At 40.7% G+C, this 27,984-nt stretch overlaps 1 protein-coding gene across 1 annotated transcript in view; it reads right to left on the bottom strand.

Moving 5' to 3' along the window:
* Nucleotides 1-1,770: 1,770 nt before the first annotated feature.
* DUSP22 (dual specificity phosphatase 22) overlaps nt 1,771-27,984 on the bottom strand; it is a 43,336-nt gene continuing 17,122 nt past the window's right edge. Inside the window, exons 4-7 of the mRNA XM_057373907.1 lie at nt 15,437-15,486; nt 10,052-10,126; nt 8,328-8,499; nt 1,771-5,501 (exon numbers count right to left, since the gene is read on the bottom strand). Of these exons, the coding sequence (XP_057229890.1) occupies nt 5,316-5,501; nt 8,328-8,499; nt 10,052-10,126; nt 15,437-15,486 (483 nt within the window). The 3' untranslated portion in view covers nt 1,771-5,315. The remainder of the gene's footprint in view (nt 5,502-8,327; nt 8,500-10,051; nt 10,127-15,436; nt 15,487-27,984) is intronic.

Genomic DNA, 27,984 nt, shown 5'->3' on the forward strand with positions numbered 1-27,984 from the left:
CACAGGAGCTGGGCCACATGGAAAACAAGACCCACATTTAAAGCTCTGCTGGGAACCAAGTGTGAAATGAACTGTTCTGTCACATGCCTTGTGTCTCCAGGGGCATCTACAGCAACACTGCACAGYGCAACACCATCTTTCTCACACTATCTAGTATTTTCTACATACCATCCTCATTTTCCSTCTGCCAGTGCAACCTTCTTGAGGAGAAGGAAGGACTCTCCTAATTTGCTGGCAAAGCCAAAACTCCTTATCAGGTTATAAGCACATCTAATGACATGCAGGTTTGCCCTCTAGTTCCTTCACTCGACTGCATGGTGGGACAGGATGCCAGGAATCCGATCAAAACTGGCACTTTCCACAACTCACAGCAGTTACATGTAACACTGGAGGGAATGAGACACACCGTCAGGAAGAGTAACACAGCACCATGGTTCCAGCACTATTTTTGCATGTGATTTGGATAAAAATTACCCTTGAAAAGTACTAAGCGGTCAGAAGGAAGACTAAGCAGTAGAACTTTTTCATTTGGAAACTGCTGTCTTCCTTTAGGGGTAGGGGAAGCCTCCTCTAAMACTGATGAGGTTTTCCTAGGTCAGAAGGAATTAATACTTTAAGCATGTTTTCTGTCTCATCAATGCTGTAAGCACATATATCCAAGACACTGTTATGGGTAACAGATGGGAGAAGGAACTAATTCAAGTGTCACACAGAAGATTGCAGTGAATTCAAAGTATTTTCATAGAAGGACACRAAGAGGACTGAAACACACATTAATAAAATCCAAACCATCCCATTTACACTGAATAATCATGTATTATGCATTATGAAATGAAATATGAACAAGGCGCACCTATCCCTTTCAAAGCTATCTACAGACACATCTACTTTATTCTAATGGAGGATATTACTGATTAGTTGAATGCCCCAGGTTCCTTAAGAATCATCATCTACACATTCCCAATAGTATATAAATCAACAAGTGCTGGGAGAGGAAAGAGAGGGGAAAAAAAGAAGACTCAAAACTCACTGTGCCTGAGGATCTGATTTTGCCTTCATGATAAGGGAGTTATACTGCAGAAACAGTTCAGCCTTCAGCAATGCCTGAAGTGGCCATGAGATCTGCCTATAATCTGACTGATTGTACTTCCAGGTTGGTGGGCTTTTTGGTTTGGGTTTGGTTTTTTTTACTGATTGCCCAAATGTCAGATATTTGCTCTTAGCAGAGGTAATGTCAAACCAGAAATTCAGTGTGTTATCTGTGGGAATTTGAATGCGGCATTYCCCCCCTTACACTGTAAGTTTTTTAATGTTTTCCCCTGAGAATCATCTGCCACTTACATCAGCTTCCTCTGACAGACCACGACTGAGARCCTTGAGCACTGGCAGCCTGAAAACCAGGTAAGTTTTACAGTTGATTAAGCCCCAAATCAGCATGCTATGGAAAACAAGGTATTTCAAAATAATGAAAATTGTGGATTCACCACATACCCTGTTGCAATGWTGGGCCAGCAACAATAACTAACACAGCAACATGCAAAATCCTCTTGAAAGACTATCAGGAGGTGCTTGTACTGAAGATTCTTGAACTCACCTGGAAGAACTTGGTGAAGAAAGGGGAAGTTTCAAGAAGTCTGTGTGAAGGAGAAAAAAGTAATCTACATACCAAAAAGAGTTAGTCTTGTACTCTTACAGTAACTGCAGGGATACAAACAGCTAGGAAGAAGCTTTCTGGACACTACTATTGATTTCAAGAAATACAAAAGCAGATCAGGTGTTAACATTTAATTTTATTTATAAAAAAATTGTAGAACGTATTAAATACAAACATTTGGAAAAAGCAATCAAGGCTTCGCTAAGATGCCCAGGAAGAGGAAGACAGAGAATCAAGAAGCTTACGAGATTTAGAGTTTTTAAACTAGTGGAAGTAATTGCTATAATTTTTCACTGACATCTTTATAGGTGGTGGCCATTATAGCAACCAAAGTTATTRTCCTTTTTAAAAAACAGAGATATGATTTGCCATATCTTCCCACTCAACCACAAAATGTAAGGAAGCAACTTTTTCCAGGTTAAAAAACAGAGTAATAAACACTATTAATGCATTTACCCATTACCTACATTCTATAACACTAGACATTTCCTTATAATCACACATGGATGTCAAGTTTAGTCCAAAAGAAAAAYTGATTATACTTTTCAAATCTGGATATCCAATAAGGTATTATAAACTTTATACATTTTCCAGTGAACATCAAAATGAGGACAGTGTTTCGAAGTACAGAAACAAAATAACTGAATGCATCATCTACACTACAAAGGCCARCAACTAAGAGGTGAATTGGGTCTAGTAATGTTCCAGACAGCTGGAAAGTCCTATAAATTGCCACTGAAAGGCTGGTTGGAAGACAAATCATGTCACATTCTCAGRCTGCATTAGCCCCTCTCCCTCTCTAAAAGGCTAAAGGTGAGAACTGTGGYTCTCTATTCTGCACCCATGGTAATTAGGGATGGTAAACTGTCATTCTGCTCTCTAMATGGATAAACCAGATTCAAGTTTTCAGAATTTTAGTTTATAGAAAATACCTCTTCTGCCTTTCAAAGAGAGAGAAGCACTTCCACTTGCTGACAATATGGCACTCCCTCCATCTTCCCAGCTTACCCTGTATCTGCTTTCAAGCTGCAGCATAACACACACTGATGTGGCTATATGACCCTAAAGCCAAACTCAGTTCCAAAAAAATCCTGTATGGSGGACTGACTCTTTGGAGATAACCAAACTATTTAAAAAAACAGTGCAGATTAATCTTGGACGGATGAATATTAACAGATATTTCCCATTCTGCCTTTTATTTATCAGAACAGTAAAAAAACCTGCCAACTTACCAGCACTCACAGGATTACTACTGCAAGGACAAGAGTGCCAGCAGTGTTACAGGATACAAAGTGTTGGCAGCCAGCTACAGGACGGACTGGCTGGATACTTGCAAGACCATAGGCAGAATCCTTCTGACAAAGCTGCCCTTTGGGGATGGGCTGAAGTTGCCCCACATATCCTATTTTGAGTAGAGGGTTGAACAAATGGACCCGCATCCTGAACGTGTGTCAGACCCTGTTACCGAGGAAAATATTTTCCAATTATCACATCTACCCTCAGAGCACAGAAGGGACTGCCAGCATGGACACTGCTGGGCTGGAATTATTAAGCAATTATTTGCAGATCAACATTTTCAGGAGCAGCTAAATACCTCTCTTACCAAGCAATCACAGAGCAATTACTGGATATACCAAATAWGCAATTGTTCATTTAGCTGCAAGCTTAAAAACAAGGTCAATTCCAGCAYTCTTCCCAAATTCAGCAACATCCCTTACTGCAACAAAGATATGATTATCCTGCTCTCATCGTGCTCAGTACACTTACAGCACTTAGTGCAATGAGAACCCTGATGCAGACTTGACCTCAGATGAAATGGACAGGTCCATTCCATGCCATTCCCTTTTTTCCTTTTAGGCAATTACTGATATTGATTATTGACTATTTCACAAACCATAACATATTTTTTTAAGATACTTAATAACAGATATTTAACAGCCAGMGTTKACTTGACCCAAAAGCCTTGCTCCCATCCAATGAATTCCTTGCCACCTGCAAACAGGAAATCACATGTAGAGGAATCTTGTGAAGGATGGGAGGCCCGAGYACCAAAGGAATTGAAAGAAACAACACTCTATTTAGTATGCTTACTGCTTCTCACTCAGTGCTCAGCTTAAAGCATGATATACACCACATTTAAACAAATGAAGGGTTTAGTTTTAGTTTTCAATCTTGGCTGTTTGGGTGGTATTTTTTATTTTCTAGAATCTTCAAGAAAAGTGGGCCTTCTATCCTCCAAGTCAAAGACAAGCAATCATGATCTTGGCATCAGGGCCACTCCACATTACACCATCAGAAATCAACACACTGCCCAGCATCCCTACTGACAAGTTTGGAGTTAYACTCTTACAAGCCGCTTGAGTCAGGCAATGGCTCCATTCCAAAAACACACAGCGTTACCAAGAGCAGAGCATGGCCCCTAGTTYCAACCTAGTTTAAAATATTGTACAAATGCATTCCTATAAATCTGATCACAGCAAAATATATAGTGGTGTTTAAATGGAAGGAAAGTTGAATTACAACAACTCAATCTTTAAACCAGTGAGATATATGGGCAATTTTAAAAGAAAACAATTAACTTCTCAAATACAGACATTTGTGAAAYATACATGCACACGCACACTCGCACACGCACCCACTTACTTCACTCAGTGTTAGGTTAAGATTACACAAGGCAATTTTCAAGGTTGCGTTTACAACCACAATGACAAGAACAGCATTTTTGAGGTAGCTGAAGTCAAAGAGCAAACCACAGCACAAGCAAAGAAACAGGTGCTCGCACTCACACCGAGCCCACTCTTTGGAGACGCGTTATCGTGTGCGCAGGGGCGTGTGCTGAGGAGGCACGTGTTCCATGGGGAATGAAGTTCAGCRGCACTGGAGACCTGATAAACTATTCTCCAGAAAAGCTGATGTTGGGAGACCAGATGCACAATCAAGGGACCACGGCTTAAATCACTGCACACCAGCTGAGCTGTGGTAACAGCCTGGGTGCTCTTGGTCTGCGGCAGCTCTGCYGACAGCTCTGTCTCACGGGCACTGAAGCAAAGACAAACGTGGCCGTTGCAGTGTTATTACTCAGAGCTGTCTGTCCCACTTCTCTCCTAGATGCTATTGCTGGGGGAAAGGTACTTGTGCCCCTGTCTCACCCGCTCCAGCTTTCAGCCTAGCGTTCAAGTTCACGCCCACCTCCACACTACTGCTCGCCAACAGGAGCAGCCGAGACACAGACTTGAGCTCCCTTCTTCAGGTGCAGCAACACCTTTGCCACACAAATAGTGCACAGATGCCAAACTGCCACAGCTTTGAATCACCAGACTTCATCTCTCCAAGCCCTTTRCTAGCCTACAATGAGAGGAGTTGAGCTAACCTCACAGCAAATGMCAGGCAATGTGGGCAGAAGGGGAAAGAGCTGTGGCTGGTGGACAAACTGCCTCAGCCACAGTAACTGGATCCTGTCTCTGGGCATAAACAGAGCTTGATCCTGCCCAAATCACAAAACTGTGTGAAACACACTCATACACACACACACATAATGTCATCAAGAAGCTTTCTATAAATCAACAGTTTGCATGGTTTACTGCTGAAAGTCTTGAAGATGGGATGGAAAACATGGCAAGATGTTTTGCAAAGGTGGAAAAAAAAATTTGACCTCTTGCGATTAGGTCTCTGTTGTGTAGTTGCTGTATGAGAGAGATGGCACAGATGAGAAGTTGTTATTCCACTGCCTTCCTCCAGTAGTCTGATGCAACTCTGCCTGCTCTTTGTATTTGCTCAGAAGATTTTTGGCTTCTTGCAGATCCTGAGAAGAGTTTTCCCCATATTCTTCTTTCAGCCACTGCCTGAACTGCAGAAATTGAAAATATATATACAAAATGATGAAACAATAACATGAGATTGATGGGGAAGTAAAACTTCCCYCTGTCCTGTCCAAGAGAATTTCAATAGCCTTTAGGATCACAAAGAGTTTAAAGAAAAGCACTCCAAATATTGCATACCCTTCAAAAGCAGCACAGAATGCACAGCATAGGAACACATATATTTGAAATCACTGAGACCTCTTACATCCCCTAAACTTAGATAGCTGCGGAACAATTTGGCTGACTGGAGTAACACAGAGAAAGGAACACCTGCTGGGAAAGGACACCCTGGACTTAATATCTCCCTGTTCCTGCTGCATACACAAACMGTAAGATGCATTGGCATGGAAGCCAATATGATCAGCCAACTTGCCCAAGCCACAACAGCCTGCGAGAAGATTGAAGATCTGAAGGTGTATCACTCTTGAAAGTTTTTTATCTTGAGCCCACAACACCAGTAGTAAAAAAATGTAGTGTAGATATCCTAATAGGTGTCTTCTAGGAATAAACAGTCCAGGAGTTTTACAAGCTATAGAATAGAGTCCCATATGTTACTGACATGAATGACTGAATACAGCACACCAATGTACCAGGMCCAGCTGATGGTGAGTCCAGCTCTGTATCCTGGTATGAGAGTAACCAGATGTAAATGATGAGGAACAAATCAAGCAATGGCAGGGCAATAATGCTGRGACCTTTTCCCTGGCCACTTCCTCAGCTTGCAGCAATTTTCAGCTCAGGTGCTTTCAGAGGCTGAGGCAGTATTTTTGTGTTTGATAACACAAATTAATTATTTTGTCAAGAAATCACATTTTAGACCCACAGTTTTTTACCATAAGATATCTACATGCCAATAAGCTCCGTAAGTAAATATTGTATACAACCCCCACTCCTCTTCCTTGATTTGGACCTGCCAATACATAACTGTCTCATAGGAAAGAGGTGAAATTTTACATGTCCACTTCTTCAATCCACTCAAATCTATCATTTCTTTGCCAATTGGAGAATTTGAGTCCAGCTAAGGACAATTCCAGCTAAGGAACTGTCCAATTCCTGACAATTKTGTTGAGCTTATCTGCAGAAGCAGCTAGTAAAAACAACTGTTGTATCCCAGCGGGGACAATACTAATTTTGCAAACTTTAACCTTCATAGCTTTGTTCTGTTTGGGGTTCATGAACATCTTGATTCATAAAGATCATTTACTCAACATAGTTACTTCCTCCCATTCCTTAAAGAAGTCCTGAGGCAAATCTGAAGCCTCAGGCCACCATGTGGAGGTTTGGAASAGGTGCCAACTATGTTGTGACCTTAGTGACTAAACCTCATCCTGTAAGACCGAGATCTAAAGGAAAACATTCCAGAGAGCCCACAGGATACCACCACCCTACAGTGGCACAGGAAAACACCCAGTGCTGCTGAAATCTGAAAGAAGTTCACGCCCTTGGCAGATGGCATTATTCCACTGAAATCAGGTGTGTAAACAGACACCTGCTAAGGATGTGGTTGCTCTTAAGAGACAGTAAGAAACTACAGCCCAGCCAGCAAATACAGGTGGATACTTCTTTTTGCAACCTAGTGCCTCCCCCTCAGTGAATAAAGACAGAATGTCTTTACGACATGTCWAACGAGACGTTACTGTCTTTATCAGGCTATTTGCATATAGCCTTAATTGTCATTGCTGTTAGACCAAACCAATTAGAGTAGAAATGACTGTAAGGGAGGAAGGAGACAAGTCTGGAAAGTCCCCCTCTGACTTTTGTCTTTTAAAAATCAGTTATTCTGCCAYTTACACCAGTTCCAAACGATCCAGGAAACATTCAGTTGAATATTAAAAAAAGGCAAATATTTACAGTTGCAAACTGCATCATGCAAAACAWATGGTAATTTCTAAACTCTGAGCTTTCTGCTGCAGAATGACAGGGATGGACTAAAAAAATCAACATCCTTTGCCTCGTGTATTTTGCTTTCCAATTTTGGTTTGCTTCTGTTGTTGTTATTTTTAATAAGCACAATAGGCACAAAAACCCACACAACAACAACATGCTGAGCAATGGAAAATGATGGGGAGTAGGCCACAGTAGGCTGGTAACATAAATGGAAGTCACCAATCGCCCCCAGGGAGCAGGTCTTTTGCGTGGGATGGGKTTTTTTTGGAGTAAGACACTAATCTTTGTTTTATGAAACCCCCTTTGTCAGCCTTACTSTTCTGTCAATTCTCCTAGTCCTACAAAGCCTTCAAAGGCTAGTAAGGAAAAAAAGGGTCAGATTTAAGGCTGCCCCACACATAGAAAATTTATTGTCTTAGCACCAAAAGGGGGGGGGGGGTCACAACAATAAATCATAATGAGGACTTAGTTTCTAACTCCTGAACAGGAAAGATTTGTGATCATGAATTCTTTCCTGCTTACTATGCCAAATAAATGTGTTGGGGGGAAACCCACTATTTTTATGCAACTGGTASTTATATAGGTTGATCTTTTCGCTATGTTCTGAGCAACTCACCCTTTAGCTTTCACCAGCTTCTACCTCTCTAAGGGTGTCAATCTTGAATTCTGTCTTAGCTCATATGAAGCAAACACTAGCTGGGCAGGAGGTGTTTAGATGCTGTGCTTCATCCCTTCTCCCATCCAGCATTCCCTGATACCTCCAGATGTATCTGTATCTCCTTATTGGCGCAGGCTGGGCTAAGAAACCGCTCCCTCAAAGCAAAAACAGGGAGTCAGATAAACCACACAGACCACAAAATAATGAGAAGCAGCCCACGATCTGACTTGGAGTTGTGTTTCACATCTCTTGTTTGTAGCTCATTTACCTGATCAACATCATGTTTTTCAAATTCCTGTAGCTGTCTCTGGAAGCCCATGTTTGGATTGGCRCAGGATCTCGCTGCGCGGACGACAGACAGCGCATCTTCCCAGCCAAAGTCTGTGATGGTCATGATGTAGGCAACCACCAGTGTGACACTCCTGGAGACCCCTGCAAGGCTGCATGGAAAATGAGGTGCAATACATGAAGCAGTGCTGTACTTCACCTGCCCCAGCTAAAGGCATCACTTCCCAACATCACGGCAGACAGCTGTGTGGCTTGCCACAAGAAAGAAATACGATAATATTTGAATTAAATGGGTTTGGTGCTGCTTTTCCAAATGTTGCAGACAAAATCTACACRATCAAGAAAGTGGGTTCTGAGTGGTAATTCATATGAGACTGAAAAGGAAGAAAAAAGCATAGTCTTCACAAAGCCTAGCCTTCACAAAGCCTTCACATAGCCTTCACAAAGTCTTCACATAGCCTTCACAGTGCACACATTCTAAATTAGAGTTGGGGTTTAATAAAGCAGAAATAAATCACCCACTTTCTTTCTTCTGCTTATATAGATCAGACCAGTGAAATAAGACTGTTCCCTCTCCACCATGAATTAAAGCTGCAATTTCATAGGGCCAAAATGACCTTCAACTGAACCGTTAAAAGGTGARTATGTCTGGTTGCTTGAGTTCCTCTTTCTGCTATCCACTGCACTGTGCAGCTTCAAYTCTCAAGACTCCAGCTTCCCCACAWGAAAAGCTGGGATAGAGTAAGAATCATTCATTATGGCTGGTTGAACAACACCGGACAAACTCAGAACCATTACTATTATAAGTATAAAGAATGTATTTGAGTAACATTTACCATTTCAAGAACATTTTATGCTTCTGAAATCCTTCACAAATTTAAATATGTATTTTTTAAAACCCTATCAGAATTCAGACTAGATATTCCTGTTCTCCATAACCAACACTGATCAAATGGCTCACACACAGCCCTCTCATGACTCAACAGAAAAGTGAGGATTTATGCTCAGGGCCTGTGTACAAGTCCAGTGYTCAAATCATGAGATGACTGTGATTCCAGATTTAGACTCAGATATGTATGTTCCTTGGACATACAGCATAAAGACCACAACCAATAGCTGAGAGCAAGAAAAAACCCGGGGTAGGATTTCCTTTTCTACTCTCTACAGTCCCAGGAGCATCTCTYCAATCAGGGACTTGCTAAAAACAAATGCAACATTTGAATACTTCAGCAGTTCAAAGAAAAAAAGAGGAAAAATATCAATTTTTGTTCAGACAATTTTTTAAACAACTCTGAAGCCCCCAAAACAGCTGTCAGAGAAGATAATCAAATTGTAAGGATAATGGCAATCACATTTAGAAATACAGTGATTTAAATGATGGGAAATAAATAATACATGTCTCCAGTTAACACATTCTTAGTCAAATCAATCCTTAAAAAATGTTTGAAATGAGAAAGAAAGTCAAGCAGAATTTTGTGGGCTCCTTTCATCTCCAGGCAGCTGCCCATTCCAGAGACTCAAAAGTCCTAGCATAAAGCTTTACTGGTATTTGTAAATCTTCTGTGGCTTTTTGAATAAAGGGGGCAGTTCAGCCAAAGAGAATTTTGCTACAGAGTGGAGATGATYACTAACATTAAAATTCTGAATATCCACATCAAGGCAGAGAAGCCCTTAAAAAGTTTTTTTAGCAAGCAGTATACGTACCAGTGAACTAAGCAGCCTTCACCTGTGAGCCTGCACTCATGGATAAATTTGATGCTCTCTCTGAAATGCCTTGCTCTGAAAACAAAAGCAGAAGGGGGATAAAGAAAGTGCTCTATTTAGTAAAATCACTACTTAGAAAGAGAGAATTATATCCGAAAGCTCACTTAGYGCTGTTTCTAGATTTTAGAACTGAATATAGGACTTATAAAGTAAAAGCTACTGTCTGCCAATGAAACACAAAATTCACTGGCATAAGTTATTGTCCACTCTGTCTGAGTAAGAAATTGGTATTTTAGGCACTACAGTGTGATAAACATTAACAAACATTTTATTATTATATCTGTCAAGTCTGTAATTCAGTTTGTTTTATTCCTCTTAAAAGTTGCAACTTGACCTCACATGTCCTCATGTGTGCCCGAATGTCAGATGGAACTCAGCACAACTATATGAGCAGCTCTCCAGACATACTGTCTCTCACAAAGAGAGACCACCCACTACCCAAACTTTTGTTTAACTTTGACTCTACCTCCTGCTTTAAGCCATATGCTAGGGCATATCTAAACRCTAGGACTTTCTTCTTGGCAATGTGAAATCTCTCCCTTTTGGCCTTGCTATGAAAAAATTCTCAGTTCAAGCCCTGGCTTCTTCAGTTCCTTCCAGTCTTCTCTTTTCAGACAGCAAGAGTCCTTTTGCCCATATTTAGGGTGTCAGCCTACAGCCTCCCTGTTTTAAAGCAGCACAGGAGAAAACGTAGAGGACACTCAGCAAATTTTAGTGTTTATAATCTCATTATCCTTTACAYATGCCTCTTCATTTTAAAGCATAGTGAAAGATGGCAACTGGGCAGCTGTCATCATCTCAGTGAACATGCAGCACTGCCTCTTTGCATTCCAAGCCTGTTCCAAGCTGCTCACCCTGCCTTTCCAACTGCGAAGCCTTTGGCGCTGCCTGCAGTTTATCACAGTTACAAGCAGCAGCTCTCAGTCCAACAGAGCTGAGTTCACTGTGGCCTTGGAATGCTCTTGCAGTACAAGCCCAGAAGCAGCAGCAATRTGGGCAACGTGGACAGAGGAAAGAGGTTCTTAGGGGGCAGTCATTACCAGGCCTGCTGGCAAAGGCGAACCTGAAAGCACATTGAGCTCAACACCCATGAAACACAACGTCCTGTATTCAAGATGTTTCCCCTCTCTGGGTGAATATTATACCACAAGGGTAAAAGAAAAAAACCTCAGCCCAGCACCAGCAGCCACACAAAAAATCAGGAATACCCACATAAAAGGAAGCTTCCCTTCCTGCCTAACAGTGCAGCTGCTGATACTGTAAACACTCACAACCTGGAGGACAACACTGATGCAACAGTGTCACTGCCTGTGGAACTTGCGAAGGCAATGACATCTAACTGGAATAAACAAAAGGAAGGATCTCAAAGTCCAGAACTCCCTCTCCAAGGCAGTTCCTGCATCACKGAATACAACATGGAAAACACAGCTAGAGAAGCACTGAACAACTTATTTGGAAAATCTCAAGGCACAATGCAATCCCAAGCTTTAGGACGGCAGGTCAACTCGGAGTTTTATGTTTCTCAAGAGASTGATGTAGTGTGTGGGATAAGTGAAGACAAAGCCTTAAAAATGCACCTGGACTCAGACTACTGCAGCAAAACACTGTCAGTGGCTGAGCTCCAACAAATCATGGTGCTCAGGTCTGCCAAGGGAACACAAGAGGTTTCATATAAACGATCTTAGCGGACAAATGAGATGCCTGGCTATGTTCAAGAGGCTTTGCTATCACACAAAGAAGAAGCACTTAGCTTGAGATTGAAAGCATTCACTCAGATGAAGCTTGGTTAGGTTTGCATTGGCAACGTACTGATCTTTTCATCTTTTCTTTTTCTCTCTAGAAAATCTGGCCAGGAGGGCAGCTTCATGCACCACTGAACTAATTTCAATGGTCTCGCACAAGTTTCAGTTAGATACTTCGATGCCCTGGTTTGAAAAGTATCTGTGACTGAGCAAAACACCTCTGCAAGGTAGTAAACATTGGGAATCCTGTTCACCCAGTTCTYTTCACCCTTCCTTACTGCTGATGCTCAGTCTGCTGAAGTGCTGTGGAGCATGTTTACAGGCATTCACGAAAACGAGAAGAGAAATAGTCACATCTAGAATTAGTGCTGCTCTGTAGAACCCTGGCCCATCCTCATCTRGAGTCAGTGAAAAGGAGAAATGTACTCCACAACCCTACCACATCAGGGTATCTTCTGGAGCCAGCAAACACAACTGCCTAAGCCCATTTTCAATGTTATAGTAAAATCATATTTCGATGAAAACTAAGGTTGAGGACCAATTAGCTGTGTGGCAAGTGCCAGACACAAAGAAGAATGGCAAGCCTTACATGAACCACAAAACAGTTGATTATCATCTCTAACAGGAAAGCATTTGACAAATGTGTTGATTTGCAGCCCATTTGTTGGACTTCAGGAGAATTTATGACACAATATCTGGCTTTTACATCTCCCAGCTGAAAGCTGGGTCCTGAACTGCATCATCTTTACAGTGGGAAAACACCAGAGGAAGAACCACAGGCACAACACCCCTACCAGGATGTTGTAAAAGTGATCTAAACTCATGCATTAACATGCTGCATAATCCAAAACTAGACCAAGAGCAGAGTCATGATACCAGAGCTATATTTTCATTCATTGCTAGTAGGGCTTCTATGAATACTTATAAACGTTAAAAAACAGCATCCAAATCAGGACAAAGCATCTCAATGTTTTCTTCCTTTGGTAATGTAAAAGCAACAAAAATCCACCGAAATTTTCTCCTCATAATAGGTCATCTGGCTTTGGCATTATCATCACTAACCACCTGCCTGTTGGAGGTTAATTCCTTAGAAACACACAGCCAAAGACTATTAACTGGAACAGGGCAGGAAGGGAAGATTTTATTTCTATAGAATTAACTTTTTACGACAAGTTCTATAGGAGATGACATTTCTGGAGCAGTTACTGGTCCAAGGTTAAATTCTCACAGACCAAAGAAAACATTGATTTAACATCTAGGAAGCACCTTGAGTCTCAAAAGCAACTACTTTCATTCCATGCTTGATAGGGGCAGAACAGGGGAGTAGAATCAAGCTTTTTAAACACTTCAGTGAATACCCACATGCTAACAGGGGAATCCCTGCTGTATTTCCCTGGCAGCTCATCCCTCTGAGGAAGAGAACTCGACTAAACGAGTTTTCTTAGGAGTAAATGTGCATTACACATACAAGAAACTAGAGGTTTCCTACAGAAAAAGAATCCACAGTCCCCAAATTCAGTGGTTAAAGCCTTCTAGTTGTCCTTGCTGTTGGGATACAGACAAGAGAGCAGTGTGTACCTGGTCAGTTGTGACCTGTGCCTGTCAACCATTGCTCAGAAAACACAAGGACCTGCAATACAGGATCTGCTTTGGTTTGTTTGTTTTTTTCTCCMTGACAGCAGCAGAATCGCTCTTACAGAAGAAGAGGGCAGATACGCATGGGTGTTTCAGAGGAAGCAATTCCCTTTCCCRTTTCCCAGCTATCCCTCCCTCCACAGTGGGCACGGGCAGTATTGGTTAACCACTCCTAGATAAGATCGTTTCCAGTCTTCACAGGCTGAACAAAGATAACTTCCTCTTGCTGTCAGAAGACTGTATGCACAAAACAAGCAACAGCGCTATTTGTGAGCATCATGATTTGATTCTACTTGAAGGCTTGGACTGTATAAAGCAAAAAAAGAAAAATCAGTTACTCATCAAGTTTTATTTTAAGTGATAGAACGTATCAGTATTAGAAGTAATGACATTTGCCTGCAACCACCTGATACCAARGCAAGTATTTTAGATGCCTGCAGCGTAACAGAAACAATACTCATGCAAATATTCTATCTTCTTACTGAAGCCTTAAGAGCCTTGGTACTGCGCCAGACGGCTCAAGCACAGGAGCTGGTTCTTCAATGCAACCCCTTGATGTTTAACAGTGAGGGAACTGTACATTGATTAATATTCATTATAAATGCCATCCTTTCTCTTTCCATTCCAAACTGATCCACATCTCTATTAACAAAGGAAGCAGATCTAGAAAACACTGTCAGAAATGCTACAGACCTCAAAAGGCCAATGAACAATTAATGACATGTTAATGTCTTCCTCTAATCTCATATTTGCTTTCTTTCCCAAAAGGRTATTTCTTTACATTTATTTATTTTTATTAATTTTAAATATTAAGGCCATGGAAGTTGTCCATGACAAAGGCAGTTAGCTATCTGCCTTCTCATTACAGACCTGTCTTGAAATTCAGGGTTTTGGGGGATTTTTTATTGGGGTTGGGTTGGGGTGTGGTGCTTTTTTTTGACTTTCCTTCCCCTAAAATCATGATAGAAATGCAGAATGAAAAGGCAAATCATCACACATCAAGTGCCACACTGGAATCCTTCTAGAGTATGAGTATGCTCTAAAAATATCCCCTGAAAGCATGAGTCGGAATATTRTTGTGATACAAGAGAAAAGCAGTGCTGCATTTCCTTCCGTACCTACCAGGCCCTCTTTCCACTACTTGTTTCTCTACAAACTTGGTAGCAGGATGTGGCTGAAACCCCCCTCACCTATTCCCAACATAAACAGTGARCTCTAGAAGAAAGAGCTGGTCACCATCCAAGTTCCTTTGTTTTGATTTCTCTTTGGAATCAAGACTTGCTATGCTCAATTAAAACCARGGGTAAGTCAATTAGTACTACATGAACATTAGCAAAGATGAGAAAAAGCAAGGCTGGGATGCCCTAGCTGCAGTACCTATATCCTCAAGGTAAGAGTCACTGCAGGGCAGAAAGCTCCCTGCTATGCCAGCTTATACTAAGAGCAGCAGGGACTTCTAAGGCAGGTTCAAGAAATCCAGAGCAGAYAGTTGCAGGAGTACTTTGGCCACAGGGATTTTGTTTTGAAGGCCCACTGTGAGGAATTTAATTCCCTTGAGGCACCAGGCTTCAAACCTCTTTTAAATACTTTTTTTTGCTACTGGATGGAGATGACACTAACAACAAAAGAGGAGCCAAGCACAAGGACGTACAAAAACAGTGGCTAGAATAAATTGGGACTGAATGAGGAGCAGAGTCACTAAGGAATTCCTGAAGTTTAAGGCTGCAAATGAAGATTGTTTACATACTGAACCTCCTACAAGCAATTACACACTAAAAGCAGGCTGAAATAAAGAGTTAACTGTGTTTTCTTAATGGATTAAAACCCATGCTTGTCTAATGCTCATGAGAGATCAGAAACAGAGCTTTCAGTAAATTTTAAAATAGGCATCATGGTACCATGGGATTTCTGAGGTTTTGTGAATTTTTTTTTTTTAAAAAAAACTTACAAGTTCTGCGAGGGTGAGTCAGCAGCAGGAATGCACAGATACTTCATTCCCTGTGTAAAGAAGCAAAAAGGAAGATTAAACATTTATCTATGGGAACATTTATCTAATGGTAAGATTAAACATTCATCCAGCAATGCACAAGTTCTGCTCCAGATGGGTGCATATTATTGATTTTGAGGACAGAACACCATCATTCAGACAAACAGAGATCGTCTCTATACAATCAGATTTTAAAAGCCTTGCTTTCACATCTTCTTTGTTGCTAAGACACCAGCACATAGCTTCTCCCAAGTCATGCTTCTCCCAAGGCTCAACAATGAGCTTTTAAATAAAGGAGCATCTTTATTAAAAAGATCTAAACTTCCTTCTGAATACATAATTGTTCTTACATTTCTAGKAAAATGAAGTTGCATCTTCTTCTGCCCTTCCCTTTCTCTAAACAGATGCAACAATCTGAAATTGTGATACGCAGTTTCTTTTGATCTCATAAAATCATTTTTCTTTACCCAGTTGATAAACCTAACAAAACGTATTTCAAAGAAGAAACATGTTTGTGGTATGGATTTTGGTTTTTCTTTTTGGAAACCTGCAAGAAGGACAACCATAAAACTTGTATTTTTCTTCCACAAAGTCGGCCTCTCTTTCTTAGTCAGCTAGCATTCATTAAGTTACAAGATTGATTAGGGAAGTTAGACAATCATTTCTGATGCATTAAAAATGACTGGATATATTTAAACCAACATATCTATAATTCTACACTACTGCTTTGCATTGTCAATGCTCATTTCAACTGTCATTTTATTTTCAAAGCTTGSTTTGCTCCTATGACTGTTAAGAAACAGAACACTTCTGAAAGCACATTTAACTGACTTCYCAAATAGCACTTCCAAGAACATAGCTTGCAATTCAGACACACAATAACTAAATCATTTACAGGAACTCTTTTGAATTATTTCAGATGCTGAGATATGAATTCTTCAGATGCACTTGTAAAGATAAGAATTCAAGCAAAAGGGTCACTATAAAATGCACCTTACTTTATSTTTTTGTAAAGATACACACCCCTGCAATAATCCCTCACGTTCAACACCACACATGAAGTGACACTTCTATGTGCAAGAGATCCTTTGCCAACAAGGTAGAACACAATCTGCACCCACCAGGCAGTTCATTTGCCAGCTGGGGRAAGGAGAGGAATTTTCACTGCTCAAGTGTGTGGCTACCTGAGGCAGCATCATCTACAAGCCCTTTGCTTTGTTGGCTCAGAAACCCGTCTTTATTYCCCCTACACACACTTTGTTTCTTCATTTGCCATCTCACACCAAGGAGCAAGCCCATTTATAAGAGATCCTGACCCCAGCACCTCTGCAAGATGTACAAACTCATCTGCAAGATGACACTCCTCTGCAAGATGCACAAACTTCACCACAATGTCATAAAGGTCGTGGGAAACCAGGAGGGCTCTACARCCATAAGCTGATCCAAAACAGATTATACAAACACATTCATTTAGAAAGACAGTGCAGCAGTAATACTGATATTGATATTGATATTGATGTTGATATGTTGCTGAGCCAAGGATGATTAATTATACTGACAGATTAATTAGGACAATAAGCACTTGTATGACACATCTGAGAGGTTTATGTTGGACACTAGTATTCACTTCAAGTGAGTCACTCCAGTAAAATGAAGGCCTGTGACCCAAAAGTACATTTACATGCTATTCTTTCCCCATCACCTCTAGCAACTCCATACCATTGAAAAATTGAAAACTGACAGCAGGACATGGGTTAAGTCCAGAGTGCAGTACATGCCAGAAGGTTCGCTCCCCCAGCACGACTGATGCAAGTTGTTCCACAGGTTTCCGAAGCKCTGGCACATGCTGYGTGCTTTTCACAGGCTGAGTGCAGAGGGGCTTTCAGATCGTGCTCACTCTAAAAGCAGAAGTAGCACCAGCACAAGTTTAAGACCCACAATGTTCTTTTTTTGTCATGGATGGTTARTTCCAACTCCTGCAAGCAAGCATGAAACCAGCCTATGAGAGACCACACATGGTCCTGAACGGCTCATCCAAAGCCTGATCCCAGRCATCTTCAGCATTTACAACTCCCACTGAAGCCCACAGCACACTTTTACCACGGTGTTTGCAAAAGCATCAGCCTATTAGTCTTATTAATCAATCTTCTCAGAAAGGAGATGGTTAAAGTTACTGGAATTTGGTATTTTGACTGATGCATATCACCTTTGTTTTTGGAAGGCTGTGGTGATGGACTCCTCCCTGTGAGAAAATAATCACACACTCAACTCAGAAATAGTTAGAGGTGGGATTTCAAAAGTACTGTGAAGTGACCTAACCCATCTCCCACAAAAATCAACAGTGAAACTCTCAGCGACTTCGAACCAAATACGGTTTGGCCAGAGTTGATAACTCCCAAGGATCCCACCCTACCATCTAGTTTTGCKTCTCTTGGTTGAAATAATAATTATAATAATAGGATCAAGTATCATTCATCATAATTGGATACCTGAAATACAACACCACTATAAGACTGTATGAGGCAGGTATTCATATGAGACTCAGAATTTTTTGCATAGCTWTTGCTATGTTGATTACTGGAATTAGACTTTTCTCACACATGCTATATAGACTTTCATTTTTAAACTTATTAGCAATAGGAAGATACTTAATTACTGMACCCTGCTGTTTGTGACTCTTTTTGAAAAAAAAAGCTACCTGGGATCACAATATTTGTATATCTGTGCCACAAGACACTACTGTCTTTCCTGTGCACATACCCTGCAGATACCATCGAAGAACTGTCCCAAAGGGACCTTTCAAAGCAAAACAGTTTATACCAAGCACACAAATAGCTACCTATAACATTTTATACATGGTACTAGCATGCGAGAAAGACAGAAACATCACTTTTCTTACCTAGCAGTTTGTTTGCCATTCTGAAACTGCAAACCATAAAATGTGAAGTGGCCACAATCACTGGAACATTGACTAAAACAGAATTAGCTAAATCAAAAGACTGTTGAAGAATCGAGCAGACCAGCTTCTTGCGAAAACTTCAACAGGCTCTCAATTTGTCCCAGTCAGCTATTTCATTATATAAACCTGAATACAGTTGCAGATGCAATATCCCAGGTTGAACCAAAACTGCGTATTAATAAAGTTGGAAAGACAAATACAAATTTTATGTCAACCATATGGAAGTCTTTACTTCTTTTTAAATTATGGATACTTTGTTCCCTGATAATGACAGTTCTGTAAAATCATTCAGTGAAKGAAGAACAACTCAAACCAGGTATTGGGCCACTTCACCTACACACACTAAATTAGGTGCTACAGAGCAGCTATTCATTTCAAAACATGGTATTTTATTCAAAACAAAGGGAAAAGCTTGCAAAGSACAAAAACTGATGAAAAGAGAAACACTATTTTAAATCCTATACATCCCTTCATTTATTGAATTCTCTTGYATATACATTGTAACTCAAACATTTCATCAGCTGTCAGCTATATCAGTCATGCCTTATCTCTCCAAACATGCTTTTCATCAGAGTACCCAAACAAAAACAATTGATCCAACCTTTTTAATTCCACAGAATCTATGTATAGTCTTAGGTAATAAAACAYCCCAAACATATGGAATGTGTACAGACCCAAGCTCCTAGGGCAATGAGGTGCTGAACACAGCTCCTTTCTGCTCATGTCAATTCACTACTACTTTCCACTTGTTACTTTGAAATCACTGCTCACTTTCCTTTCTCCATCAATCATCTTTACCACCAAGCATCCCTACCTTCCAACACACATACACTAAACTTTTTGCTTATTACTCACATRGTGATCCTAACTGATGCCCACATCAAATAAATGCAGTGCTTCCTTTCTTTTGGTGTATTTAACCTGTTAACATTGTTCCCCCAGAAAATYAGTAAAATCAAATATAATTTACTTTTTTATTTTCTGTTTCAGCAGAGTAACCACCAAAACTAGATTTCTGTCTCAGGCCCTGAAACTGAGTGCTGCAGTTAAACCGATACAGTGAGAGCTAACAAAACTAGAGCAAGTATTCAGATTTCAAGATTGTCGAAGATGAAACAAGGGAGAGTTAAGTAAAATTTCTAAAATTCACTGTTATTTGAGAAACAACAACACTTGTGTGATTTCATCATAGATTCTGGAATTAATAAGTCAGTTCTGCTGCAGAGAATATCAAGGCATTAAAACAGATTTAGGTGCCTACATATTTATGCAGAAATTTGACAATACAATCAATAAGGTATTTGTGGAATTGCAGTAAATATTCAGGTTTCTAGTTATTTTAAAGGTTGATCTACTAYGGTTGGAAACTGAACAGCTATGTCACATTTGGAAAAGTCAGTAAGACTAAAGAACAAGACTTTCCCAATATTATTATCTTTAAAAWATGGTAATTAAGTCTTTGTTATTAAATCCAGTATTTCATTCMGTGGTCAGGAATGTAACAATACAATATAAGGAAAACTCTGTTTCCATCCTTCTTAAATAGAATCTATTTTAAAAACTCCAACTTCYTTTTAACTAAACTTGTAAAAACTGGAATTTGTTTTTTTCTAGAACATGCAGAATTTTGCAGTAGCAAAATGACATATCTGTAAGTGCTAAATGCCAACTAAGGGGTCAATGACTGAAAACAGGACCTCTGCAGAGCACACACAAATTTAATTGTACAATACCAAGAATTATTTCAACTCTGAACAGGATAAGGTGCAAAAAGTACTGTGAGACAAATGCAGCACCTATATGGATGGCTGCTCCTCTGCAACAATCAAAGATATTCTTAAATCATTGAGAGTGATATTCAGTTTGATTACACCCTAAATTACACTAACATATATTTTATATGGAAAGGAAACTGTCTGGAAATTTTTATACAAAATGAGCCCTCACAAAACAGCGTGAATGAGAACAAGGACTAAAAATGCTACTCATTATTTCATGTTTAGTGGGTTTCCAAGTAATGATTTTACAGACCTTTTTCAGAACATTGTCTCCATCATTGATGTACAGAAATTTCTGAGGTTCTAGCTAGCACTGGAAGTCTGAATCTAGAAYATCCGATGTTAAAAGGCGAGGAGAGGGGAAAAGAACCTTAAATTACAACATTTCTGCTCTSCAAGGGCAGGGAGTGGGGGAAGGGTCTGTAAAAAGAAGTTTTAAAAAAAGCAGTATTATATTTTTGGCATTAAACTTCTCTATTTAAATTTATGTAAAGATACCATCAACGATTTCCAAGAAATTTTTTTTTAAACATAAAACCCTAAACTTGTATTTGTGAACCAAGATGCAAATAGAAAACCTCCAGCACCTGGCAAGTTCTTTCAGGYTAGTCAAAAACCATGTGTTAATTTGAGTCGTCACATCAACAGATGAGGACAGGAGGACTTATTTTTGTTYAGGGGCATTTCAGCAAAAAAGCTAAAGTGGGAAACAGCCGGCACAAAGCTTCCTCAAGCCAAACCAACGAGAGTTTATAAAGGGTTTTGTCCAGTAATGCACTGAACTGAACCTGCTAAACTGAAAACCGTTCAACCGTTTGTTTGTCCTTTCAGTTGCTTTCTGTAGCAATCACCATTAGTGCTGATTTTATTAATAACTCATAGAAAATACATTTGTGTTTCAGCTGAGGATAACCACTAATTGACTTTAGCAAACAACAAACTCAGTTTTGGCTTTGAAAAGTATTATAAATGAAATTGCAATTACACGAACAATATGAACAGCAGCAATTGGGATACTCCTGCAGCAGAATTTATACATTTGATTTGTGCTATCAGGAATAATACAATAGTTTTTACAATTCACAGATTTTTACCTGTGAACTGTAAAAACCTGGTTCATGGTTTCCTTAGCAAGTAGTCTCAGTGACACTTCTGAAAAGCTCCTTAAGGCTAGAATGTGCCAATCACATTTATAAAGTTAAAACTCTCCCATCTCTACTATAGTAAATTAAAGGAGATAAATGTTGAAAAGGATTTTATTTTAATTGCACAAAGTGTAGTTATTATTTCTAATTCTAACCCTGAATTCCAATTCTAACCTGTCTCATTTGAAGGAACGCAGAGTGGGAGAAAACACTAATCAGTTTGTATTAACTTGTGGTTTATCTCCTTTAGGACACACCAAGARTATTTACAGGACTACATACTTTAGCTGAGAGGAAGGGCTTTGTTAGTCTGCCTTGACTACATGACTTATTTGAGCTCCCAGGCATGTCAGGGCATATCTGAGCACTAGCAGTCACACTTGATCCCTGAACACTCAAGTGGATCTCTGAAYACTAAAAGAAAACAATATATCCCAACCACCTCTTTCTTTAAGGGAATACTGAAACACGATCACTACACCTCCGGAATACACACACGTTAGTTTTTACAAGGGTGCATAGTGACAGGACAAAGGGCAATGGCTTCAGTCTCCAAGGGCTTCAGTGCCCTTCAAGGAGGTCAAGTTCAGATTAGATTTAAGAAATAAATTCTGTACTRAGAGGATGATGAGAACTGGAACAGGTTATCCAGAGAAGTTGTGGAYTTGTCATCCCTGGAAATGTTTAAGGCCAGGCTGGGTGGTCTAATGAAAGGTGTTCCTGGCTATCCATGGCAGYGGGTTGGAACTACGTGATTTTTAASGYCCCTTTCAACCCAAACCGTTCTATGATTCTATGATTAGAAGCATGCGTTAACACACTCACACTTATGTATCCTGCAGAGGCAGGTCAGAGCACTTGTCCTGTTCTGGTCAACACCACAACTGAGCAATCAGAAACACCAGACATCTCTTGGTCTAAACATCTCTCATGTGAACAGCTCACCACTGAAAGCTCCCTACAGCCCTCATCCTCTCCTCCCTGCCACCTGCCACAATAGGAACGTGCTTCCCTTGACACAGCTCGCGTGTGACAAGCAAGTCAAACTAATTCAGTGCATCACCACAGCAGACTCTGCCAGGAGTGGAGGCCTGGCCTGACACACTTTAAAAGCAGCTTTGTGGATGTCTATTGGTGGCTTCTTAGTGAGCTACAGAGGCAATTTTTGAAAAACTAGTCAGATCTCCCAATGTCACAAGGAGAATCAATGCCAGACAGGGCATTACTTCAAACTAGAAKCATCTGGTCCCGCTACACCTGAAAGAAAAATGGTAGCTGTTTTGCTCAGCATGGTCTTCTGAAACATCTCATGAGGGGAAACCCTTACCGTGAAARGACAGTGAAACATCACAGAAGAAAGTTAAGGTTTTTTGTTAGAAGRAGTACTTGTACACTTTCTCTTAAGTTAGCACAATGGTTGAAAACCAAAAGCTTTCAACAGTGGTGATGTGAGAGCTTAGCCCTCTTTAGTTTAAAGAGTTTGTTTTAATGGATGGAAATGCAACAGTCCAACTTGACTCAATTATTACTTTGTAGAGCTGATCTTTATACAACAGCCATGACTTTGCTATATGATATTAGCAACTCTGATTTTGAAGGCTGTCTTCCCATCTCCCTCTTTAAAACAGTTCCTGTAAGCATTTGGGCTGGAGATCAATGACAACAGAGCCTGGACAGAGAATTTGTTGCCCAGCCATACCCAGCAGGGACGTCACYCGTTGTGTCATTAAGATGCAATTTTAATACATGAAAGGCCTCCTACAGTTCAAGACTTCTGCATGCTATCCAATATTGCAACACAGTTTTAACAGGTTGGCTGTATTCATCTCCTGAGCAGCATCTGTCCAGAATAAACATATGTTGTTGTTTTGTGTTTCGTATAAAAAAAAAATTTAAAAAAAAACAGCTAATTGGTTTCCCAGTATTTCCCTATTTAGTTATTTCACATTGAGCATTTTTGAGTCCAGACAAATGATTTCTGGACTACATTCTGTGTGTGAACAGACTTCAGATAGTGAGGGAKGTACAGATCCAGAGCAGCCCTGCTAAGAAGGAMTTGGGGGTGCTGGTKGATGAGAAGCTCAACACGGCCCAGCAATATTTGCTTGCAGCCCAGAAAGCCAAACATGTCCTGGGCTGCATCCAAAGGAGCATGGCAGCAGGGTAAGGGGATTCTGCCCTTCTGCTCTGCTCTGCTGAGATCCCACCTGGAGTGCAGCATCCAGCTCTGGGGTCCCAACACAAGAAGGACATGGACCTGTTGGAGCAAGTCCTGAGAAGGCCTTACTAAGACATTTAAAGGGATGGAGCACCCCTCCGAGAAAAAAAGGCTAAGAGAATTGGGATTTTTCAGGTGAAGAGAAGGCTTCCAAGTATCCTGTGGCCTTCCAGTCCATGAAGAGAGCCTACAGGACAAAYAGAGAGGGACTTTTTACAAGAGCATGTAGTGATAGGACAAGGAAAAATKACTTCAAACTGAAAGYGAGTAGATTTAGATTAGATATTAGGAAGAAGTCCTTTAGTGTGAGGRTGGACAGSCACTGGAACAGGKTGCCCWGAGAAGCTGTGGATGCCCCATCCCTGGAAGTGCTCATGGCYAGACTGGATGGAGCTTTGAGCAACCTTATGTAGTGGAARGTGTCCCTGTCCACAGCAGGGGAYTGGAATGAGATGGCTTCTAAAGTCCCTTCCAACCCAAGCCACTCTATGAATCAGTGATTACAGAACAAAGCACTAAAGCAGCTTTCACCACTTACAAAGTTATCAGCTGGAGTTACAACACAGGATAGGTTGTTTGGTTTTTTTTTTTTACACAGGTAATTCCTGTTAACACACACACAAAAAATATTAAGTCAATCCAGAACGTGCAGCTGTGAGAGAAAGAAGTTTCCCCAAACTGGTGATAGAAGGAAAGAATCAGAAAACTTAAAGGAGATAAGACTGTAAACCTCATCACATTAAGTGCTAAACAGCAGACATCATAGGTTTCTACAGTCAAAACTTAAATAGCTGCAAAAATACTATCCACAAACTGTGCAAACCAGATAACTTGCATTGTGCCAGAGCTGCCAGTTCAGTTCTTCTAAAATAGCTGAGCCTGCCTTCCTTTTCTAAAAAAAAGCACACACGTATAGTSTAAAGATCACAGGTAAACACGTAAGATTATCAAGCTCAGCTAAAACCGCATTAAGATTTACAACATACAGCCAGGATTGAAAAATATGAAGCAAGGTTCTGGATCCTAATGCAAGCTGATATGAATTCATTATCTGTACTAAGTCTTCAGCCTATGACCATTTGATCTTAAAAACGTTTCTCAGTTTTYGACAGGTGTTCAGTCATTTAGCTCTTCACTTTGTTCCAAAGGGCTGGATTTACCAGCTAGTTTTACACTTCTTTAATTCATAATCTTGATTCAGCACTTCCTCTTGTGATTTCTCCAGCTGCAAGCTCCTCATCCTAAATACCTTATARAACAGGTATATCACAGCAGTAATAAATCTGGTGCAGAGAAGTCATACATCTCCCCCAGCATCCTTATTTTTCTGCAATGTCTRTTCCTCACACTTACTGTTCCAGTTACAGCATCTTCTCATGCCTGTATTCTATTAATGCATTTGACTGTTTACTCAGGGAGTATGATAGATTGTTCCAAAAGATCATCACAGAGTTTTTTAACTCTGTTGTTTCCTTTCAGTTCAGCTTCTTAGATACTGCGTCTTTGAAACACTATTTCCACTTGGACAAAAATTTTAGAATTTGAAAGGGAAAATAACTATAATTCTTTGTAAGACAACCTGGCTGAGAAGCTCTTTATTTCCAAAGACACAGTTCATTTTAGTTGTGCTGCTTGCATAAGCTAACAGACTGGACATAAAAGATCACAGAATCATAGAATGTACKATTCCATAGAATGGAAGGGACCCATCTGGATCATCCAGTCCAACTCCCAGCCCTGTCCAACAGGACACCCCGAGTCACATCATGTTGCCTGAGAGCATTGTCCAAATGCTTCTTGAACTCTGTCAGGCTTGGGGCTGTGACCACTGCCCTGGGGGGCCTGTTCCAGTGCCCAACCACACTCTATGTGAAGGACCTTTCTCTGATATCCAGCCTAAACCTCCCCTGACTCAGCTTCATGCTGTTTCCCCAAGTGCTGTCACTGGTCAGGAGAGTGAAGAGATGAGTACCTGCACCTCCACTTCCCCTCGTGAGGATGATGAAGATCACAATGAGGTCTCCCCTCAGTCTCCAGGCTGAACAGGCCAAGTGATTTCAGCCACTCCTCATAAGGCTTTCCCTCCAGACCCTTCACCATCCTCATCGTCCTCCCTTGGAAACTCTCCAATAGCTCAAAGTCTTTTTTATATTGGGGTGCTCAAAACTGCACACAGTAGTTCCATCAGCAATCAGCTTTTCTCTGCCTCCCCCATCCCTCCACCCACTTTCCATATCAACACTTATTTAGGTTGTCAAATTCAGGAAAAAAGAGGGGAAAGCCACTGCTCAGGAGACAGCATGTACCAGATTAAGATGATATTGTTAATGATATCAGAATACAAAGAAAAAAAGTGGATGCTCTGGTTAACTCTGCAGAATGAGGGGGGAAATCAACATACTGAAAATAAAAACCAAACAAATATTCTGTACCCACAGAAAACAAAGAAAGAAAACTGGCATGCATACAGTGGCAGCACACATGCAAAAAGCTACTCTTAATGCCATTTCTTATCAACAGAGAGAATAACAGAAAGCTTCTGTGGCAGGGGACAGTACAGGGAAGAACACATTAACTTTTGTTGATTTAAGATCTACATTACTGTAGATCATTAAGATGTCTACCATATGAGTGCAGCATGCAGAGCTTCCAGTGATGCAGCAGGAGTCAGTCTGACAATGATAATGCTATAAATAAATTAATGCCAAAGGACTCRACAACCACAGGCAACTGGTAATAGGATTCATACATTTACTAGATCAAAACTCTGGTGCAGGTCAAGAGCAGCAGCARAATTACTGGTAACTGACAAACGTGTGGTGGACTGTGAGAAAGAAGCTGCTGGTTTCAGTCCATTTCCTGACTGATGGACACGTGTCTGCAATGCTCACAACAGTCACCACAACTGGCACCTCAAGGTATCTCAGACAGACCGAGAACTGTGAAATGTTCTAGCTCTAAAATGCAAAGCTCAAAGACCACTATAATCCAGCCTTACCTGAATAAACTTCCCCACAAAAATGGAGCATATGAGAAAACCCATCTTTACCTCTGGAAATAYATTTCAGCAATTACTAACCCTCACAGTCAAAGCCTTGCTTACTTCCAGTCTGAATCTGTGACACGTCATTTGCCAGCCACAATGGCACGCAGTCCTGCCATGGGTTTTCCACACAGGGCCGCACAAAATGCCCATCCATCCCTGCCTCTCTTTGGGGACAACACCTCTCTGTTCAACCAGAAGAACTCAATACCCCTCTCCCCCAGAACTCATGCTGTTCTCCTTCCTGCATTGCAAACAGCAACCAAATGCAGCATAGCAACCATTCCTCCATCTACCAGGACTCAAGCCGGTGGCTGTGGGGAGGAATGATGAGAGGACTAAGGATGCTTGCAAGTGCAGATGCTTGGACATGACTGTCCACCGTGGCCTACATTTTCCAGAATGGGATGCAGCTGTTTTCAAGCTGCTGCCCAATYCACATCTACAGCCTGTTTGATTTGGGCCCACATTCATCTCCACATAACCACCCCCAGAATAGGGTTAAACACATGGAAAATCCAGATAAAAACACTTCAAAGGACCTGCAACCAGATTCTTCTGGGAAGATTAACAAGATTCACCTTTATGTTCTTGACTTTGAGCAACTGAAACAAAAATTGTTGTCATCTGCAAATGGGCTGAGAGTGCACTCAATCCCTCTGTCTACATCAYTGATGAAGACATTAAACAGCACTGGTTCCAATACAGACTGCTGAGGGGCACCACTCATGACTGGTTTCCCATCCGGACATTGAGTTATTAACCCTCTAGATGTGACCATGCAACTATTTCCTCATCCACCAGACAGCCCAGGCACCACATTTGTATCTCTCCAATTTAGAGAAGGATGTTTGTGGGATATCATGTAAAAGGTCTTACAGACATCCAGATAGATGACAACCTRTTGGCTGGATCCCACAGGTCACTGCCAGACATAGTATTACCTAAAGCACACAGATATGTTTTCCCATCTACCTTTCAGTGTCTCATATTCTGATCAGAGATTTTAAAAGCTAAACTAACTGAGAAATARAATAGAAAAAGCAGGTGGCAAGAAACTTAATTATTCCACTCTGTTTATGGCTTTTGTGTGGATTTATAAAACATCTGTGAGTGTTCCATGGGCAGCCATCCAAAGTGCTCTGGAGGAGCCAATTTGATTCACCAGGGCTGTTGCCCCTGTGCATCAGTGGGAGCACACATGGTGCTGTTGGACACTGCTTTTACTCATTACATCTGAAATAACAAACCCAGCTTCATACGGCATGCATGCCTTTCTCTTGGACATGCTACCTGCTACCCACAGGGTTTTCTGTGAGATAGATATTTATAGCACAGCAGCTATAAAYGTGCATCTTTAAACTAC

Source organism: Malurus melanocephalus, unplaced genomic scaffold (assembly GCF_030028575.1).
Source record: "Malurus melanocephalus ecotype Western Australia unplaced genomic scaffold, MMel_1.1 scaffold_209, whole genome shotgun sequence".
Taxonomy (NCBI): Eukaryota; Metazoa; Chordata; class Aves; order Passeriformes; family Maluridae; genus Malurus; species Malurus melanocephalus.